This window comes from Crocuta crocuta, unplaced genomic scaffold (genome assembly GCF_008692635.1).
Source record: "Crocuta crocuta isolate KB4526 unplaced genomic scaffold, BGI_CrCroc_1.0 scaffold229, whole genome shotgun sequence".
NCBI classification, from domain to species: domain Eukaryota; kingdom Metazoa; phylum Chordata; class Mammalia; order Carnivora; family Hyaenidae; genus Crocuta; species Crocuta crocuta.
This window is the reverse complement of record NW_027536464.1, coordinates 193338-216449: the sequence shown is the minus strand read 5'-3', so window position 1 is coordinate 216449 and position 23112 is coordinate 193338. Positions and strand designations below refer to the sequence as shown.

Genomic DNA, 23112 nt, shown 5'->3' with positions numbered 1-23112 from the left:
GTATAATGAAAGCCCAAGAGCATTTCTCTACATGTCTCAAAATTCAGTAGAAGGTGTGAGGTTGCAGAGAGGAAAGTTCAAAGCCAGCAGGGTATAAACTTTCATTTATATAAGATGACTAAGTCCTAGATCTACTGTACAACATAGAGTCTATAGTTAACAATACTGTATCATATACTTAAAAAGGTATACATTACATTAAGTATTTTATAATAAATAATAATAATTATAATAATAGTGCAGATGAAAGGAAACTTTTGAAGATGGTAGATATGCTTATGGCATAGATTGTGGTGGTAGTTTCAAGGATGTATATTTATCTTTGAACTTATCAAGTTCCATACATTAACTTTGCATAGTTTTTGTATGTCATTCATACTTAAATAAAGTAGTTTAAAAAATAAAAAAAACAGGACACTGATAGAAGCAGAGTAAGGAAGTGCATTCCTAGAGAGAGTAGGCAGGTTCAGGGAATTGTGTGCACTGACCTGGGATGGAAGCAGCAGTCAGAAAGCCAGTCAGTGTGGCCAAATCCTGTGAGAAGCACATTGCCTTTGGGGAGCTCCACCACTTTCCAGAGGCGGTCCTCCCCACAGGAGATCAGGATGTCTTTGCAGGGGTGCATGATGATGCTGCACAGGGAGACACAAGAAAAGAGAGTTATGCGGCGATAATATCAAATTGTTCTACATTTTGAATAAACAAAACAACAGTGGATAAACAGCAACAAACAATCCCACTTCAGCAAGCAGGACCACTCACAGAGCTGGTTCAGAAGTCAGAAGAGCCAGGTTCTATCTCTTGGCTACGTCTCTAATGATCATCATAAATCTAACAAACTTCACTGGATCTCAGAATCCTCATTTGTAAATAAGATGATTGGTTTAGGTGAATGTTCCTGTCTTAATCCTGACTTGAAAATAATAATTCTGATTTTTCTTTTATAGAAGAAATGTTATACCAATGATAACCCGGTATTAGGATATTTGAACCAGTAGGCATGCTTATTATAGAAAAGCAAAATTCTTTTCAGACTACAGTGTATCTTAAATCAGACATTATCTAGGAAGAGATCATGAATCATAACCACATTATCAGAGCTATAACAAATACTATAAATGAAACATTAACTCCATGGCCCACTATCTACACAAAGCGAAGAAGCTCAAATTCTGTGCTAATATGCCACTTAAACTGGCTTCAGTCAATGCACAGTACACAAATTACGGTAATGAATTCAGGATGCATAAGGCAATTCCCACTCTATAAAGGCATAGAGGGAAATGAGAAAGAAGTATGTAAAATTAATGATTAACACATTAAGCAGTATTATTTGAACTGGGTTATGATCATTGTGGCTATTTAAATATTGGAGTTAAATCATTCTAAAATCAAGAGTCTACAAGGTTAATGCCTGATATTTTATCTACGGCAATGCTTTGATCTTATTTATATAGAGTTTCATCTATGCTTTACAATATAATAGGAACAAATGTGCCCAATGTTAAGCACCTATTAAAATTTTAGCCTATATATTACCAAAAAATTGTTCAATTTCAACATAGCCATCTCAAATCAAAGACATAATGCATTTACTTGCCTATATAGTGAAGTAAAACAAATAATGACTTAAAAAAATAAAAATTACACATTCAGTTTTCCCACAGTCCATTCTACGAATGGTCTTGTTCCTTTCTTCTGCAATATAGACTTTAGGAAATCACATTCCCAATGACATCATGGTCTCAGTCCACACCTACATCATTAACTCCAGGGCTGACATGAGAGCAAAATTTTCCTCATGATAGATCCTTTTCAGTAATGCCATTAAAATCCCAGAATCTGGGGCTGAAAAATTATGTTCTGCATTAGATCGATATAGTTTTGGAAATCTTCTGGGGTCAGTGTTGGAAATATTCAATTTATAGGCATGTAACCACTATGACCAGGACCCTCTTTCTAGTGAGACACTCTTTTTCCCTAGCATTCTCCTGATCAAAATAAGCACAAAAGGGAAATTAGTCATTTTGCAATTCATCACAACCTTGGTTTGTGACTTTCAGAAGGCCAACTCAGGAAAGGAATTTATTACAGCTCAAACGGGATAGAGGATACATTTATAGAACTTAATTAGAAGAAAATTATGATGAGAGGTAAAAAATGTCAGATTGAAATGAATTCTATATTCAAACACAGAGAAGAAGGAAAACCAAATCCTTGAAGCTACTGAGTATGATATATGTTGGCTTACAGTTTTCCTGGCAGACACATGCACACTCGACTAGATGATAAATTACCCTCTTTAAGTAAGATAACTAAAATCATTGATGTCTTTACAGACTTTGAAAGATAAGTTTCCAAAATGACTTTTGTGAGGGGAGCTATTTGTAGAAGTTAAGGGAAAATACATAAACAATCCTGTTGGTAGTTAATCAGTCTTGAAAGTGTTCTTTCCAGGCTCTTCCTGATCTCTTCTAATTTGGGGCCTCCTCCAATGCACCTGTAACATCCACTTCCATTTTACATGGTCTCATCCTACTCAACAGACTCTCTGGCTTCTTTGCTCATGTAATCCTTTTCTAACACTGGCTTTTTAAAAAAAAATACCTCTTGTCTTTAAATGAATTTTCTTGTAATCATTCTGAACAAATTTCAGTCAAGAAACTAATATTCTATTCCTTAAAGAATATATTTTAATTCATTCATGAAAAAGTCTTTAAATGAAGAGAAATATATCCAGCATATACAGAAAATAATTTTTTTCATCACTATCAATCAATCAATACTTGTTATTGAACTAGTCATTGGATAAGTATATCAGCAAATACTGGGTCCTAGTGATAAAGATCCCGATTAAGAGTAGCAAATCCCAACTCAGATCAAGATGGGGAACACAAGTTAAAGGTCATGGACCAGAAAAATTTCCCAAGGTACATAAGTTCCATGTTATTATCAACTCTGCAGTGAGGCACTGGTATCTGAAATCTTCCTCCTCTTCCTTTCCATTGTCAATGAACAGCAATGATATCTAGGATTGTTTGAAAATTGAACATACATCAGAATTTGTATGTTTTTTTGTATCCTACAAGTAGAATGAAAGCTCAGGAGGGCAGTAGTTTAGGTCTGTCTGTTTGCTATATACTTGTTGTATACTCAACCCCAACAGTGGCTGGCACAAAGCAGCTACTCAATAATGCTTGTCAAGTGTCTGACTGAGTGATTGACTTTGGTACAATTAGTTTTGTTATTTCATGACTAAGTAAAGAGAGGTTGAGATATTATATAAATTGCCTAAGTTCACATGTGGTAATGGATGGAGGCTGACTTTGAACTCAGGATAGATAGTCTCACTTTGGGGTTCATGATTTTAGCTACTTCTACCTAGTATCAGTCTTTTGTAGTTTATTATTTGATGTGTACATTATAAACATTAATACATTTTCATTACAGAAATTGGAGATATTATTATGTCACATAAATGCTTAAATTATTTAGTCCCTGTTAACAGAATTAAAGAACATATCTAGGAATTATCCACCAATTTCCATATAGCACTCTGTAAAGGGAAACATAGAAGGATATTTAGTAAGCATTGATTCCACAGGCTTTTAATTCACTGAGAATTTTCCCAGTATATTCAGGCCTCAACTTTTATAATTCTGCTTATCTCTGAATCAGTCTTTTCAAGAAGTTGAAGAATAGGAGAAATAATGCACGCTTTATAGGAGTCAGTTCCTGATTACAAAATTACAAACATCAACTCACTTAATGGTCCTAATCCCCCTATGAGTTCTGTCTACTATTATACCCATCTTGCCAATTTTGGAACTGGGGCACGTGCAGGTTAAGTGATCTGCTCAAGGTCATGAAGCCAGCAAGTGACAGAGTGAAGACATGAATATGAGCAGACTGTCTCCAGAGTCCAAGTCTCTCAGTAGAATGAGCTCAGAGCCTCAGATGTCTTTTCCTTTTTTAGATGACAACAGGAACAGAAACCATGGTATGGAGTAGACTAGTGTTTAAGAGTGTGCGCTTTAGAGTAAGATGTTAGTTTGAACTCTTACTCCAGTGTTACACTTGCTAGGCATCCTTAGCTAAGTCACTTCCCTAGCCTTTTCCTCAGCTTCCTCATCTGAAAAATGGGAAGAATATGGTACAAACCTCATAGATTTTTTTTTGAGAATTAAATAAGTAAATACATGTACAGGACTTAGAGTAGTGGTGAACAAGTAATGAAACCTCAGTGAATGTTATCACAGCACAGTCACTGAGGTCAGCATGCCTAGTTTGACTATTGGCCTACACTTCTTTAATAGCTAATTATTTTGTATAACCTCTCAGCCTCAGTTTCCGTATTTGTGAAAAGGAGGGAAAAATACAACTCATTCATAGAGGTGTTGTAAGGATAAAATAAGCTGATATATGTAAAGTGGTTAAAGCAACATCTGAACATGGTTGGCTCTCCACAAATGTTAACTATTATATTATTCAACATTATTTCATCGTAATCTGGTCTTCCATGTATTTAACTTCTATAAACCATACATGCTTCTTTTAAAGAACATGGGTAGTAAATTTAATACTTCAAATTATAGATATTTAGAGAGAAATGATATTTCCATGTGGTTTGACAGACACCGGTCACTGCTGGGCTTTATTTTATGTTAAATCATCTGGTGAAAATGCAGGTCCCAAACATAAAACTTTCACAGGTAAACATAAAGAAGTTCTGTGCTTGTTTATGATATGATTTTAAGAAATGCATTGAGGGAAACAGTGGACAGTATGTATACGCTGACTCCTATTCCTGTTGTTGTGTATACAACTGGGACAAAGTAGTTGTGGGCCACTGGGAAAAGCATCTGCCAGGTCATAGGTCTCCTGAGAGGAGATCAGCACAGTTCCTCTCCCTAAGCTCTGTCCACAAACAGAGGTGCCCCTCTTGTAACCATAAAATGACTTTGCTTCTCAAAGATGTCTTCCTGAAGTTCTAATTAATAATAATGAGCTCTTACTTAATATCTTCCTGGCACCTGCCCTAAGTGCCACAAAGTCATTTTACTTTAAACTTTGAATATAAGCTTTCTGCTTCCCTTTAACTTACTATTAATTATAATTACAAGATTCGAAGACAAAGGCCCTGTCACCTCATTCCCAAGTTAATAAGCTTGTGACTAGGGCGGAAATAGTACAGGAAAACATCTTAGGGATTTAAAAAAAGAAAATGTGGATGAGTGCTAGTTCTGCCTCTTTATGAAGTCATGTCCCGATGAAGCATCCATAAAATGTTTTGTTAAACAGTACTTCAGGAAAGTTACATAAACTATTATGTTCTATGAGAGATTTTTCTTTTACAAAAGGACGCATTTCTTATAATAGACCATATAATATATACTTCAAAATCGCTCCTCTGTAATTGAAATTGTTCTTTCCAGTAGTGGCATTACACAAGAATATTTTGGAAGGAATATGTGTAGGTGTATGGTGAACACTATTAATTATCAGTAGAGTCGGTGACATAAGCACCACTGTTAGATTTTTCAAAGAGAAGAATATTAATCCAAAAAAAAAAGATTGTCACAAGAAAGACTAATTAGATACCCCTGTCTTCACTTTGGGTTATTCAGCATTGTAAATGTTTCCTTCACTTCAGTTCACAGGCTCTAATTATTTCCAACACAGAAGATGCACAGTAGTTTGAAAATGAATCAATATCAAAATGTGTGCTCCATAAACTTCAGGTGACCACTTAGCTACTTATACTTAATGACAGCACACACTCACACATAACATGTTTTTATCCAGCTTACTCAGACAAGTATATATAAAAGACTTGTCCCCTTGCTTAGCTAATAATTCTGTCTTATAATTGGATATGCATCGGGATTTACAAAGCCCTCTAACATGCAACGTTTTTTATTATTTCAACAAATATGTATCAAGAGCCTATGATGCAGTATGCAAAACAGACAGGGGCATCACCCTCATCACTTTGCTCATTTACATATGAAAGGAGGGAAACAAACATCAATACAATAACTGAACAAAATGATTCAGCTATAAGAAAAACACCAAGTGATATGGCAATGATGGAGGGGGGGATGTTATTTCTGATGAGGTGGTTAGGGTGTCCTCCTTGAGGATGTGACATTCTAGCTAACATCAGAATGGCATGAAGGAAGAAGCGTCTTTAAGATGATTTAGGGGCAGGTGGTTTCAGGTAGAGGTGACTGCACATGTAAAAGCGCTATGGCTGAAAAGAGTAGGCGTATTCAAGGGAAGGAAGAACAGAGGGGATGCCAGAGCAGGCAAGGAGGGCTGTGTTGAGGAGGGATGAAGAACTGTGGAAAGACAAGGACCAGATCATGTAGGGCATCATAGGCTGAGAAAAGAATACTGAAATTTATCGCAAGATCATTTAAGTAGGAGAATGATATATAATTGATAAGCATTTAAAAGATCTCTCTAGCTACTACATGGAAAATGAGAAAATGCAGAGCAAGAAAAGAAACCAGGACATTTAGCTAGAGCTGTACAACAGTAACCTAAGAACAATGGCTTTAAAGTCATTTAACGTATAGCTCCTCATTACTATGACAGATGCCACTTTAGCTTATTAAGATTTTCATCAGTATCTTTAGGAAGAGTCAACTCATAGTTGTTCTCGTCAATAAAGATTATGAAATAAAGTGTACTTTAAAAGGTGCCAAAGCAAAAGGGAATAAAATTCATAAAACATATCTATGCACATAACAAAATAATTGGAAACCTGTCAAAATAAGGTATCAGGTCACATTCATTTTCAGAATTCAGCTAAGGGAACGTGAAAATATTAAATTCTAATACTTCTCTCACTTTAAGTTTAAAAATTGTGATACTACAGATTTTATTAAGCTAAGTAGGATTTGTCAAGATCTGGAAAGTAGTACTTCCTTTCATTTTTATTAAGTAGGTGGGCATTTTCACAGTTTATGGATTTATTAATAATGCTCTGAAGGATAGTCAGAAAGGCTGACCTCTCCTCTCCTCTTTATTTTTTTTTTTGTTAAATGTTCTTACAAACACTGTATGTACATTATATGTACAGTGAATTTTGAGTATATAGTTTTTCCTTTGTCCTATTACCTGGCTGGTAATGCTAATCCAACCATCAACAGGTGAGGCAGGGAAGACTTGATGTGTGTTCTGCATCATCAGTGGGGAAAGACCTTTAGCAGTATCTTAGATTACTCAGTAGATACTCAAAAGACCAAACATCAAAGGAACAAATTTACACATACCTTATGTAACATTATAATATTCACTCATATAAGCAGTTGATAAACTAAACCCAAATCCTTTTTAATGAGATATAAATTATTTGGCTTTTCTCACTTCAAGCAAAGAATCAGTTCCATACAACTTTCCAAAAATCTTTGTTTTCTTTGAATTGAATAGCACAAATGTATACTTTTAAACTAACGTTTTAGTTTAAATTCAAATATAATCAGCTTTCTAAAAACAGTTTTCAAATTAAAGTTCAATCTTAGCTAATCCTAAATAAATTTAATCAACTCCATATTTATAAATAACAGTAATATTATTTTTGTTGTACTAATGTCTTTATACTAATATAAACACACCATTGAGATTTATAGATTTGTATTTTAATATGACACAAATCTCCAAATATGCACGCAAAGGTAAGGATTTTTCACAAAAAGTCAACTCAAGGTCACTTATGAAAAGTCAACATATATACAAATAAGCAGTCTAAATAGCTTTCAAAGTGTATTGTGACCTCATCTATACAATTGGATGTCTCTGTTTCACAGAGTGGGGAAGCTCCCACTCTTATGAGTGCATAAGTGAAGCCACTTCTCAATTGTCTTCAAAATGACAATTCCTAAGACTTGGGGACCAGTGGCCCTGAACAAAAGTCATTTAAATTTATTATGTCTCTGTTTCCTCACATAAAAATACGGTATCAATTATTCTGTCTCCTTCACTTTAGTCTTGTTTTACTTATCAAATAAAACAAAACTTAGAAATACTCTTAATCTGAATATTATCATTCCATTTTCTCTAAAAATTGTTGAACTTTGTACTATATATGAAAGACCATTTCAAAATCAGACTCAACAAATTAAATTTATAAACTCCAAACACAGAGGAAGACAGGACATGTTATTCAGGTAAATGGAATGAGGGAGATCATCAAAATAGGTTAACTGTTTCCAGATTTATGAAAATGTCTCCTGGAACCTTCCTCTTACTTTAGCAGGGGAACATTTTATGCAACATAGTTTTATACACACTGTGCTTCATGTTATGAAATCACTGTAGTTCTTTATGGTTAAGCAGGTTTGAAAGTTACATTACATATTTTAAGAAACCCATTTCAAAAATAAAGTTTATTTGGTTATTTCATGTTTCAGCAATTTACAAGAGCTCTTTAGCTATGAATATAAAAATTTTCCATTTCGCATCTTAGTATATTAGTGACATAGAATAGATGCTTTTTTAAGCTAAAGTCAAAATCCCCACAGTAAGAGCTCTATCATAAAATCTCTTTTCCAGGAGAATATTTAAAAATACAACCGAGATATATAATCTAGTAATAACTGGAAGCATTACTAGTTCAGACACAGAATTAAGGTAAATTTACATGCCATAGTACAGAATTCTGTTCTGAATATGGCCCAATTTATTACAAACTACCAAGCCAATGTGAGGGTTATAATGATGTTTAACTATTGATGCTATTTTTAGTACCTATTTGATAAATAAATTAGAAAGGCAAAATTAATAGTTTTTGGTTGTTTTATTATTGAGAAACAGTACAGTTTAGCACTTTTTTACAAATATTTTTTGGGAGTTAAGGAACATGTTGAGATTATCATAAATTATATAGATCATTCTGAATATCAATTTCTAGATTAAAATGTGTCCTAAGACTGAGTTTATATCATCCTGGCCCATTTGTGTCAGAGTCCATGCAGTAGGACTGATGGGAACAAGAAAGGGCACTCATCTCTGAGTGTGGCACTCACTGTACGTAGCTGAGGATGTTCAAGGAGGAGCTGAAGAGCTGCCATGAACGAGCCCCTGATCTTCCCAGTGAATGTGGGAGGATGAGAGGCAGGAGTAAAACTCAGTTACAAAAACATCTCAATAAAGCTATTTAAAAAGCATGGGCAAGTTAAGTTCAGGGTTGGCAACAAGAATTGATGAATACAATGAAAAATGTAAATTCATGGGGTGGAGTTAGATGGCCAGCTGGGCCAAAGTGAGAACTGGTAAACACATTAAGATGGTAAGACTTAAACCCTACAGGTCCAAACAATGACAGATTAAGAAAAACAAACACGGAATAGGTCTTGATAATTTGCCATGCAGTAGGATGCTGTTTTATCTTTTATTCCCATGAATTTGTCTTTGGCTTGTAAACGCTACTGACATCTTTGTTCCTTTCCATGTGAAAGAGACAGAAATGAATAGGTATATATTGGCTACTTGTTCCTTTCCTAACTACCTACTTTGGGTAAGAAAAGGGGACAGAAAGAGCAATCTAAGCAGCAACCCACTAGAGTCTCAGGTAAGTGCTGGAGTTTGTTTATACTCAGACCAGTATTGGAATCACAAAAGGAGCAGCTGGGGGCTCCTGGATGGCTCAGTCTGTTGAGCGTCATACTCTTGATTTCAAGTCATGATCCCAGGGATCAAGCCCTGCATGGAGCTCCACGCTGAGCATGGAGTCTACCTGTGATTTTCTGTCTCTCTCTCAACCCCTCTGTCTTCTCCCCTGCCCTCTCTCTCTCTAAAATAATATATAGAGAACAGTAACATTGCACAAAGATTCCATGATTTATTATCTACCTTTACTTCTACCAGTTTGTTGGAGAAATAAAGGCACATACCATTCTCAATTATCTGAAGGATACAGTTTAATCAAACCTCAGGTTATAAATAACTCAAATTATTTTCCTTAAGCAACATTCAACGTCTGCAGCAGAGACCCTCTTAAAACTTTTCAAAACTTTCCTATACCACATGACTGCCTTCAGTTACTTTTTGCATTGTGTGTGTGTGCACATGTGGATGTGAAAATATGATTTATGTTTTAATGTTTTGTTTGTTATCCTTAGCGAGGAAAATAATCTCACTATAAGAGCAACCGGAAGAGGTGGTAAGTATTTGCTACAGTGTTTATCAAGCCAGTAATCCTTCCTGTGCAAGCCTCCCCCTGTGTCTTGTTGTCTTCTCTTTATTTCACTCAAGTAGGTATAAGAATGCTGAGGCTAAGGTTCTGTGTGCTTGAGCACTCTGCTTTATCTCATCTCAATGTAATGTTTCAGTGACCTGTAAAATGTCACCTGGATTTAATAACTTCACTTATTATATATCTCTCCATCTTCTTCTATAACAGATCAGCTGCTTCCACCCTCTCCCCCATATGTTTATCAATATTGCTAATGCATTAAAGCAAAGTTCAAACTGTAAGGGGAGAAAAGAATGATGTAGGCAGATAATCATGGGAAATAAAATACTTTATTCTGGGTAAACTTAGGCACTGACAGTTCTGAACACAAAGTTGCAAATGTATTAATAAAAACCATTTTTTTAGAACATTTTGCAAAATGAAATTATTTTGTTATAGCAAGTTATTAGTTTGACAGAAATAGAAAGAATTTCGTATGTTATGATAATTTTCTTTTTTGGTTAAGACAATCACAGCAATAGTTTAAGCAATGGAGCTCTACATAGCAGTTACTCTAAAGGTTGTGGTCTGTGTACCTGGACTTAGCACTTGGAAGATACCTAAGCCTTGATTTCCTATTCTGCAAAATAGGAATAATAAATGCTTTTAGCTCATATAGGAAATTAGATTAAATAATTCATAAATAGTGATTAGCATAATTCCTGCTGTTCAATAAAATTAACTATTCCAATTCTTATTTTAAATAGCTTTGACAGCTCTTTCTCACATAGAATTTAGTGAGTTCATGTAATCAGAATTGTGTCCTAAGGATGTCCATGTCTGGAAGGGGTAGTCATTCAAAAGACATGAGCACTGGTTGACCTGTTTGCTGAATCTGGGCAATCATAGCCTCCTCATTCCCTCTCCTGTCCTTGGAATGTGGGTTCTGTTGTCTTTCCTGTTTGCAAAGCCTGCTCCAAGGACATGGCCTTGAGACAGTGATGTAGTGTGGAGAATATCTGCAAGATATACGTGACTAAACCCAGTTAAGTCCTCCATATAAACTTTTCAGGTTTGGCAGATGGGCTCAAGGAACCATTCATATTGCTGCCACCCAAAACAAGCCTTGTATGTAACATCCCTTGAATACTAAAATAACTCTCAACCTGGAGGGGGCTGCCTTTTTCTTCAGTCTCTTCCTGAACTCTGAGTATTAAGGGTTGATTTCAGATTACACCCAAAAAGCTCCCAAGCAGGTTATGAACTGACAATGTCCAAATCCTTGGAATCTGGGAATATGCTTAAAGTAGGAAAATACCCTGGAGGGTGGGTCTAATCTAATTACAGAAGTAATTATAAACAGAAAAAAATGAGACAGAAACGTAAGCCAGAGATATTCAAAGCATGAGATTTGATCCACCTTATTTGCTTTGAAGTTAAAGGAAGGGGAAAATGAATCACATAATGTGGATGACTTCTAAAAGGTGAGATTGTTCTTACCCTGGCAGCCAGCAAGGAAAAAGGAACTTCAGTTCTACAAGTTCCCAGTCTGAATGAGTCTGGAAGCAGATTCCGCCTGTGAGTAAAGGCAAGAGCAGTCTTGCTGATGTTTTGATTTTAGCTCAGTGAGATGCCAGGCAGAGGACCCAGTGAGCCTGCCCAGACTTCTGATCTACTGAACCATGAGATAAGAAATGTATCCTGATTTAAGTCACTAAATTTGTGGTAATGTGTTATGGCAGCAACAGGAAAGTGACACAGTCTTAAAGTAACAAAGCAAATTAAATTTAATTCAGAACATTACTGGTCTATTTCATGGAATATGAAATGATGGTTTCTAATATTTTAAATTTAATATAAGGAGTCTCACTGATTTAGATGAGTTGTTCCCAATAAAAATAAATCCATTAATATTTTATAATTCTATTATTTTGTGTCAAATTAATCAAATTCTAGATGAAACGTAGCTTTTTGCTATGACTGATTTTCCTTGAGATTTTTATCAGTCTTGAATCACACGACATTATAATTAAGTCAGAAAAATGGTAAGCAAAGAAAGGTATATAAAATAAAATAATTTCCTCCCCAGTGAAATGTTAAAGTCCATCTTATTCTAAGAGAAGTTTCTTTAGGTCCTTTTGGCAAGCAATTTTAGTGGGAATATATACAGATACAGATATATTATATACATAACATACACACACACACACACACACACACACATATTCTAAATATTTTCTTCTCACAGTTTTCAATTGGTTTTACCAGATTGGAAAAATATTTGATTATTGATAAACTCTCTTTTCCTAAAAAATAGACATGAAACTAATTTTTTAAATAGCTTTCAACCCTTTTAAGAACCACAACAGGGTTTATAAAATATTTATGATAGTTGATATATTTTCACTTGTGAAAAATAAAGACATTAATTTACCTCACTTAAATCAACTAACTAATGACTATGTTTTATAGTGCATAGCTTTTTTTTTAATCCCCAAATAACCTTCGGTTATTCTCATAATGAAAATATTTAGCCCCAACATAAATAAATAAATAAATGTCTGTGCATGTGCGTGTACGTACACACACACATACACACACGCACACACACAGTTAGATAGGAATTACTCCTAAAACTATTTTTTCTTTTACTTTTGTTTAGCAACATTGATAAAAGTAAAAATATCTGTAAGAACAAACTGGGTCTTTTCACATAGTTGAAACTTTATGATAATAGCTTCATTCAAATTTTACATTTATTTCTCTTCTAAAATATGTTTTTTAAGTGTATTTATTAATTTTGAAGATAGAAAGAGAGAGGCAGGAGAGAGGGAGAGAGAGAATCTCAGGCTGAGAGCATGGAGCCCCATACAGGGCTTATCCCACCACGCATGAGACCATGACCTGAGCCAAATAAAGAGTCATAGACTTAAGAACTCCATGAAATGTGTTTACTTCTATGTAACAAAGATAAATATCAACTCTTGAGATTATTGCTGTCTTCTCTACCATTAATTCCTGTGTTCAGTCCCTTAGCAATGTAACTTTCCAGTATTTCTTCCAACTGCAAATATAGGTCTGACCACGTTACTGGTACTTATCAATGACATGTTAGTAAACGTGGCACAGTGGGAGAGGCTTGAAGAGCGTTTGCAAGATTCGGCTTGCTGTCTCTTCTGCCCTCTATCATTATCATGAGAGGAATGTACCTTCCCTAGCCTAATGGGGGATGACAGACACATGGAGTAGAACTAAGATGTCCTGATTTTCACCCCACATCAGATCAACTGCCCCCACACATTTAAGTACAGTCAAGACCAGAAGAACATCTAGCTACAAACAGTAGATTTGCCTAGATGACGATCTCAGATACCCAAGCATTAAATACTTATTGATGTATATCACTGAGGGCTTACGGCTTCACCCATGTCAGTGTCTGAATTAAGACCACCCCCCCAAAAAAACCCAAAACACCTAACTGATACAGATGCATTATTTTATACTTTATGCTGTTTGAAATATTTTTGATGTAATTAGAAATAAAAGCTTCTTTTTATATTTTCCCCAATTTCTGCTATTAAAATAACAAAAACATTTCTTGCAAGAATCACTTTGATTTTATTATTAAATTTTGTATTCCTTGTGATTAAGAATAAAATAAAATATTGACAACTTAAACACTTTTTCAATTTTTTTTTAATGTTTTATTTTTTCTAGGAGAGAGAGACAACGTGAGCAGGGGAGGGTCAGAGAGAGAGGGAGGTACAGACTGAAACAGGCTCCAGGCTCTGGGCTGGCAGTCATCACAGAGCCCGACACGGGGCCCGAACCCATGAACCGCAAGATCATGACCTAAGCGAAAGTCGGACGCTTAACCGACTAAGCCACCCAGGCGCCCCAACACTTTTTCAATTTAATATCATACATATTTGTCTTCTATGGCAGTTTTAATAAGAAAGTATTTAAGCTATTGTATAAATCATAGCATTTAGAGTCATAGTCATTGGACTTTAAAGCCAAAAGGACTTCCTGTTATATGCCATGTTATACAAGCATTGTGAAAAATGCTGAATTCCAGTGTCATTCTTCACCTAGTAAATATTCAGAAACCTGATCCTGTATTTTCAATTTACCTGCTTTGCCATGTATGAAAGATTATTTTATTATTATCCTGTGACAACCTTTAATTTGGAAATCAAATCAGTTTCAAGAAGAGTTATATAACATGTGGATGAATAAATAAAAATTGTTTTAAAAAAGGTTCCTACTTTTTACATTGCTTCCCCTTCACTGGTAAAGATTATAAAACTTGATGATAGCTTTGAATATTTAAAACTAATTTTAGGGGCACGTAGGTGGCTCAGTCAGTTGAGTGTTTGACCTTGGCTCAGGTCATAATCTCACAGTTCATGAGTTCAAGAACCGCATATCTGGCTGGCTGCTGTCAGCACAGAGCCCACATTGGATCTTCTGTCCCCATCGCTCTCTGTGCCTTCCCCACTCATGCTGTCTCTCTCAATAATAAACATTTAAAAAGTTAATTTAAAAAAATCTATGCTTCTTAGAGCCTACAATTTATCTACAACCAGTTAGTATTTATTGGCTATTTAGTGTGAATTCAAGAATTCATTAACCAACAGAACAAGAAGAATACAAGATATCCTTCCTGTGTTATGGATTTATAATCTGAAGCATTTAATTTAGTTTTCTGAAAACTGGTAAATACCATGAATATTATTGACATAATAATCTTTTACCTGTTAGAAATTCCAAAATATTTTGCTGTAAGTCTCTTCAGTCTTGTTAGATATCAGAGACCATGGAAGTCACCATTTTCATTCCTTTTCATCAATTACCACAATTTCCTTGTAATTTTTGTTCTTATTTGCCTTTATCTTTTCCATCTGATTTTTGAATCTTAATTAGGCTGAACCAGAACTCTTGTATTGGAGAGTCCTCCCATCTAACTTTTCCCATCCATTATTTCAGGTTTCGTTTGTCCATGTTACTGACTTGTTAGAAATGTCAACGGAAATAGAAAATCTTTATGCAAAATGAGTGTTCCTTGTTCCAATCCTCTGTTCTCTGACAGTCTGAAGATATGAGGACAGCAATTAGACGGTAGCTAGCTCCTTGACCTTTAGGTTTTAGCTTTCTTATTCTTTTTTTTTTTAAATTTTTTTTTTTAATGTTTTATTTCTAAGAGAGAGAGAGACAGCGTGAGCAGGGGAGGGTCAGAGAGAGAGGGAGTCACAGACCGAAACAGGCTCCAGGCTCTGAGCCGGCAGTCAGCACAGAGCCCGACGCGGGGCTCGAACCCACGAACCGCGAGATCATGACCTAAGCGAAAGTCGGATGCTTAACCGACTAAGCCACCCAGGCGCCCCTAGCTTTCTTATTCTTAATGTTACTGCCACCTAAAATGGCTGCTCTGAACTATGAAAAATCTACAACTGTTACAAATGACTCTAAATAATTAAAATACTCAAATTATAATTATCACTAAAATAATAAAATATTGTTAGAAGGAAGCCTCTCACCAGGCTTTGTGTTTTTAATGAGAAATTTCCTTTAAAGCTTATACTCCTGGCTTCTCTCCACATCATCATCCACTCCAGACAATGCAAGAAGAACTTGTCTGTATGACCACATGGCAACTTTGGAGTAAAGGGTTAGCTTCACAGTGCTCAGTTCCTTCTAGCTTCTGTCTCTTCTCTTCACTGCCTGCAGTGAACACATTTTTCTATGTGCTGTACCTTGCAAGGATAGGCCTCTGTGTGATAGGCCACCTATCACTCAGCATTATCTATGCCCCAAAAAGTTAGCCTATTTGCAAAAGTAGAGTAGTAGAAAGGCCAAAGTGGCCATATATCGAAATATACCTCTAATTTAACTTTTATCAGTAAAAGCTAATATTTTATCTGCATGTTTCAGAGTCCTGTGTTTAGGTCTCAGTGGGTTCTTGACTTAGTCAAGCAAAAAAAGTATGCATTTACTGGCTCTCTAAATTCCAAATCTTAAGAAAAAGACATGCATTAGGATTTGGAAGACTGAAATAACATGTATTTCCATAATCTTGGGGCATGTTTAGTTTAATCCTAGTCAAAATACCTACCTAGGTAGCTTCTAATATGCCTTGTGCTTTTAGGTTTGTTGCTTTTACAGATTTGTAGATGGTTATAATGTGGGTCAAGCAATGGATTAGTAACCATGAATTATGTGGTTCTCCATGACTAATTTCACAAAACAATTTCTCAAGCAATATGAAACATTAAACTCTAAAAATAAGTTTGTTTCTAAAAATTACTTTTAGGAAATATGCTTTCTTGAGATAGAAAAGAAACGAGGCTTTTCCTTTCTTTAATTTTCTTAAAACTTCTAAAATAATGTTTTCCATATGTTAAATGAAAAATCTGGGTTTCCCATCTATATATTTACTTCCTAATTAATAGAACATAAATGTTGAGAGATTAAGTAATATTTAAATTAAAATACATAGAACGCACTTAGGAAAGCATCTGTTATATACATATGAGGTACTCAATTAAATGTTGGTTATTTTTTTCATTATTTCCACACTTATGAATCACTTTCAAATTTCTCAGTAAATTAATTTTTAAATTTTAAACCAAATAATAATTGGATTTTAAGCATCTTTTCAATTTCCTAACGAAATATCTAAATTCTCCAAACTTAAGTATAATGCTTGGAGGTAGAGGGAAGGCAGATGGTTATCAGCTGATGTTTTCAGTCTTTCAGTTTTAATTTACTGGAAATATAAACTCTAATGGAAAAAAAATGATTGATGGATTTTTGCTCTATACCAGCTGAAGAGATATTTTTCCTTTTTTTTTTAATGTTTATTTTTTGAGAGAGAGAGAGAGAGAGAGAGAGAGAGAGCAAGTAGAGGAGGGGCAGAGAGAGAGAGGGAGACACAGAATCCAAAACAGGCTCCAGGCTCTGAGCCATCAGCACGAGGGGCTCGAACCCGCACACCTTAAGATGATGACCTGAGCCAAAGTTAGACGCTTAACTGACTGAGCTACCCAGGTCCCCCAGAGATCTTCCCTTTCCTTCCCTTCCCCTTCCCCTTCCCTCTCTCTCTCTTTCTATCCATCCATCCATCCATCCATCCATCCATCCTACTATATATATACAACCAAGAGATCTATAGATCTCTTTCTAAATTAGTTTTTAGGGCAAAGGCTGCAAAGATCCAAACCATTTATCAGTACTCTGATGCCAGCATTTAACACAGAATTGTTGATTTTCTACTCCCTCTTATGACTACAATAATATATCCTTTCCCTATATTTGTCATAGCTAATTATGAAAAGTACTAGCTTTAACAGAGTATAGTGGTCAAGAGTGGGAATGAGTGCTATTTTGTATAAACATCTCTAATAATCTTAAAATCACTTAAGATTTGTTTCATGTATATTAGCTTTGTCTTTCAGTTTTCTCTGGAAATACTAGTTAGCCTCAGGGGAACATTTACATCCCCATTTAATCACAATTCAAATACAGAACAAGATGAACATACTACACTAACAACTCATTTCTCAATGAAATTATGTTCTACAATATCTAGTTTGGGTATTAACAAAATGATACTTTGGCAAGCAAGGTGTTAAACCTAATCTATCCATCTCCTATTTTTAACAATTCATTTCCTTAGTAAACTTATCTAAGTGGCAAGATATATGTAATGCAATCAAATGCTTAAATATGAGCTGCATATATAATTTTTTATAAAAAATAGATATACAACTTCCTACCATTAGATAAATCATAAAAAAAGAAAATCAAAACAAAAATAAAATGCAAAATAGTTTTGTGGAAATTGACAAGGAAATAAATCTACTTTCAAAATGTACTTGTTTCAAAAAATCAGGTGTACAATATATGTACCCACAATAATATATGCTATCCAGGTTTAGTTCTTAGTCCCTTGTATTACTAATCCAGTAGATACTTCTCCATATTAAATAAATGCATTTTGTAAAATTCTAAAGCTTGTGAATTCAGGAAGTAAAATTATAATCTTTAGAACAAAATTATTCAAGACCCACAATTCTTAACTCATATATTATGTGAACTGTTATAATGCTATTATAATGCTATATGAAGTGTATTTTGTTAGCCTTAAAAAGTGGTTTTATGCTATAGACCTATTTTACAAGACTAAAGAAATGAACATAAATGTTTAATGATGCAGAGATTTCAGAGAAGTTTTTTTCCTTATAAATATAGCTTAGATTTTGGTTATATAAATATTTGTGCCACTAAGCAAAAGCCCCAAAACAGTAACATACATTATTTTCAAGGGGTCTGAAAGTCTAATAAAACATGCATAATTTGACACAATGAACTTAGCTATAATTACAGGTTACAAGAAAGAGCATTCCCTGTACTTAAAAAATAAGTCCTCAATTACCAAATAAGATGCATATTTCAATAACTTTACAATACAACTCTAACCCTGAAAAGTAATGAAATCCTAAAAATACATCAACATTTAAGTAAAAAACACAAGCACAAAAAGAGTAATGGTAAGCCCATGCAAATTATTATTACAGTTAAGTGATTTTCAAATTTTAAGTCTACTTCCATGAAAGTGATTATTTCACTTATTTCATTAAGGAAAATTTTTATTCTGCAAAAAAAAAGATGCTAATATCCATCAGGCAAATAAAGAAGCAATTAAGTAGACCAAGAATCTAAAATGAATGTGAATCCCTTACTTTCCTAGCACCACCATGTATAATGATAACTAAACTGCTCTTGTGCTCAATCAGCTTCCCAAATGAAGAAACAGTCTTGCCAACCTAAGTCTGTCTTTATCTGTCAGTTGCTCTTATCCCCATTTGTCATGCTCAGGCTATATTTTTAGGAGTGAGAAGGGCATGGCAAAAAGTTTTTCTCTCTCCCATCTAAGGACAATCAATTAAAAAACAAAAGCAAAGCACAATAATAATGACAAAACTCTTTTTCCACCGCAAGAATTTTTTAATTTATTTCTGAGAAAGAGAGACAGCATGAAAAAGGGAGGGGCAGAGAGAGAGGGAGACACAGAATCCGAAGCAGACTCCAGGTTCTGAGCTGTCAGCACAGAACCTGTCCCGGGATTCGAACCCATGAACCATGAGATTATGACCTGAACCAAAGTTGGATGCTCAACCAGCTGAGCCACCCAGGCACCCCTCCACTGCAGCAGTTAATGGAAATGTTACATACCTAGGTAAATTAGTTGTCAATAAGTGAAATTTACCAGAGCTATAAAGTTTATCTGAGACATTAGCAATGGCTATGTTTTCAGAATAAGAAACATTTCAGGACCTACTATATACTTAAACCTCAACACATCTTTATTCATTTGTAATGATATTACTATAGTTTCTGGTCTTACTTTACAGTATTTTTCTATACAACTACACTACTCTCTGACCCACAAACACAATAATACATGTAATGTATTTTTCAACCTTATTGCTTTATTTCTGTTTTCACTAGGACTGCCTAGTGATAGCTTGCTTATTCCTCCGTAACCCACTCACTATCCTTCTTCCCACTCACCAGTCCTTGCTGTATTTGAGACTTAGAAATTTGATCTTTAAGATTATCTCTTCCAATGTGCTTGGGTGGCTCAGTCATTTAGGCACTCGACTTGGACTCAGGTCATGATCTCATGGTTCATTGATTCAAGCCTGGAGCCTGCTTTGGTTTCTGCTTCTTCCTCTCTCTCTGCCCCTCCCCCACTCATTTTCTCTCTCTCTCTCTCTCTCTCTCTCTCTCAGAAATAAATAAACATTTAAAAAGTTAAAAAAATAAGATTACCTCTTCCAAAAAGGATTTCCTGGTTTCCTATAACTGGTTGTCCTCTTCCACACTTCAGACTTCAGGCCATTTATTGTCTACATGTATGGAATTTACCTTCCTCTGCCTTAACTGGAATCTTTTACCTTCCCAAATTAATGAAAAGTGATTCAGCTGTCTAAAATACAGATGACTTTCCAAAGTCAAGCAACCACTGTTTCATTTCTCATTCATCTTTAAATGACTACTTATCAACGGGAAACCAATGCAAAAGCTTGTCACTGCCTGAAAAAAAAAAGTTTCTGTTCCATTTTGAGTAGCTATGTGCCTCCTGAATAAGCACCATCAATTTCAGGCATCTTCTCCATTATCCAGCTAACTAAACAGGACAATATCCTCTGGATGTTTTTGTCTCAATTGTCAAGGTAATTGCCTCAATTTGTTTCTTCACTTGGGTAATAAGAACCTGGCCTAAATGTGATTATTATTAAAATCAAGTAGTTAAAAATATAAATTCTTTCTCTACTTAATTTCCTATCAGAATTTTAAAGTGCATTCCTAATATCCAAGTGTCAAAGATTATTGAAAAGATTTGAAACAACAAAAAAAAATATCTTCTTTCAGAAATGGCCTGTTTAGAAGCCCTCAGGAACCTGAAGAGTAATTATAAAGCAGGAATATGGAAAGTTTGCTGAGCATGTGGCTTTCTTTTTAGAGATACTGCCAATTTAAATGTCCTTTTCCCACTTTTTCTATGTTTCTCTCTTCCTTTTCATTATAGGAAAAGTCTCCATTTCCCCCTCCTCATCTACCTTCTATAGCTGTTAGCAGGAAGTCACAAATTTCATTTCAAACAGATGTTTTAAATGGTAGCTCCTGAGAAAGTGGGTAATTTTCCACTATAGGATTGTTCTGTAGTATAATCAACTTCTGGAATTTCATTGATGGATGACACAGTTGGATGCATGCCACACACTGTACACATCAACTTTACTGCTGTGTAACAATAATGTCACATTCTAAGTTGTGAAATATGTTCTCTTTTAAGGAAATTTGCAATACATAATAAAAAAGATCTCATTTTAGGACTGTTGGTTTTGGCTGGATGTTATATGTGAGAGATCTTGCAAAATGTTTGAGAATTTTGCAACTTGATTAGCCTTGAGAAGTGTAAGAATCATTTCTTTTATATTGTTGTTATGCCTAAGATCCTGCTAGGGAAAGTCTATTGAGATATTTGGTATTTTCTTAGGAATTATTTGTGACTCCACTACTTTTTTGGGAGTAGAAGTAGGAAAGAGATCATGAAAAATGTTTCCTTATATATAGAGAAAAAATACATTTTAATAATATCATTAAAATTCCACATTGCAAGTATTTTCTTTTTCAATTAAAGAACAATAAGAACAAGAGACTCAAGTAATAATAAATCTGGTGGCCATTCTCCATATCTTTCTGCTGAAGCTGTATGCAGTTCAGTGTTTTAAATGGGGTCAGCAGCTGAAATATTGTGGAATCTATAGTAGTTAACCAATCCATTTTACAGAAATCACTCATTTAAATGTATACTTTGGAGCCTCTGGAAACTGGCTCTCCCAATTATCCACAGCATCATTTTCCTTCCTTCCTTCCTTCCTTCCTTCCTTCCTTCCTTCCTTCCTTCCTTCCTCCCTCCCTCCCTCCTTCCTTCACACAGAGCTTGGAAAACTAATACACCTTCCTATACGATCTTAATAGTAATGGTGACCATGTCACATGGGGCTTCTACCCAGTGAAACACAGGCCATTCTTTTTTGCATATAAAGGGACAAGGACAAAGTTCTTTGACCTTTACTTTTTCTCAACTCTGCCTCCAGTGATGGCCAAAGACATAAAAGTACAGCAACATGTGTTATAACCCTGAGGACAAAAGCAACACACTTAGGATACCAGTTTGGGAAGGAAAAAAGAGTCAGATGATATAATAGTTTAGTTGAACTAGTCTGCATGAGATAAAGAAATCCCTACATGTTTAAATAACTGTTAGTCATGTTGCCTCTTGTCAGCTGGACACATCCTAACTGATACTCAGTTTGACACCTGAAAAGTACATTGCTGTAATGTTGGAACCTAAAATGTAGAACTGCTGCAGTGGAAAAGTCATAATGTAGAACTGCTGCAGTGGAAAAGACATATCATACTTTAAGGACCCAAGGATTGTTGGTTAGAAAGTAACTCTGGTAATATGCTTGTGAAACATTTGCTCAACTCCACATATGCTATATGTGGACCACACACATATCAACTGCACAGACACATCAATGGGTATGGTACATACCTGTGTACCTGTTATATTTTTAAAAGTTCCTTTCAAGCCTGGAATGGTTGGATAGTCAACATCCACATTTCTACCGTCTCCATACATACGACTGAGCAACACAATCAAGTAAGGAAGAGAAGATGCTGCTCCCAGGGTGGCCATTATTCTCACACAAGCAGGAGCCAATTAAACAGACTTAGCCTTACGGCCACCAGTGATCTTCCTTCTGCACAGAGCTGCTGCTTCTTCAAAACCCTTGGACAGAGCTCTTTTCAGAGAAGGATAAACTGCTCAAAGTGAATCACTAATGAGGCCCAAGACTACCTAAATTGCTCAAGGGCTGTCAATCTTTGTAATATATCCTATCACTGTTATAACAAATTGCCAAAAACTAAGGGGCCTAAAACAACACAAATTTATTATCTTATATTTCTGAAGGTTAGAAGTTTGAAACAGGTTTCACTGGGCTAAAATCAAAGCATTACCAGGGCTGGTTCTTTCTGGAGACTATAGGAGAGATTCTATTCCCTGGTCTTGACCAGCTTTGGAGCCACTGGCATTTCTTGGCTCATAATTCCTTTCTCCATCTTCAAAGGCAGCAGTATAGCATCTTCAAATTTCTCTTTACTCTGACCCGTCCTTCTATTACTACATCTCTCTGACTCTCCTGCTTCTTGCTTTTTTTAACATGGATGCCTAGAATTACTTTGGGCTCATTCAGATAATCCTGAATAATGTCCCCATCTAAAGATCCTTACCTTAATTACCCCTGCAAAATCCTTTTGCCATATAATGTAACATAGCCCCAGGTTTGGGG

The 23112-nt window shown here is 35.2% G+C and overlaps 1 protein-coding gene across 1 annotated transcript in view; it reads right to left on the bottom strand.

Moving 5' to 3' along the window:
- Nucleotides 1-22457, bottom strand: part of SPAG16 (sperm associated antigen 16) — a 495050-nt gene extending 472593 nt beyond the window's left edge. The window contains exons 1-3 of the mRNA XM_077748565.1: nt 22314-22457; nt 22087-22151; nt 489-632 (exon numbers count right to left, since the gene is read on the bottom strand). Coding sequence (XP_077604691.1) covers nt 489-632; nt 22087-22151; nt 22314-22457 — 353 coding nt within the window. The remainder of the gene's footprint in view (nt 1-488; nt 633-22086; nt 22152-22313) is intronic.
- Nucleotides 22458-23112: the final 655 nt, after the last annotated feature.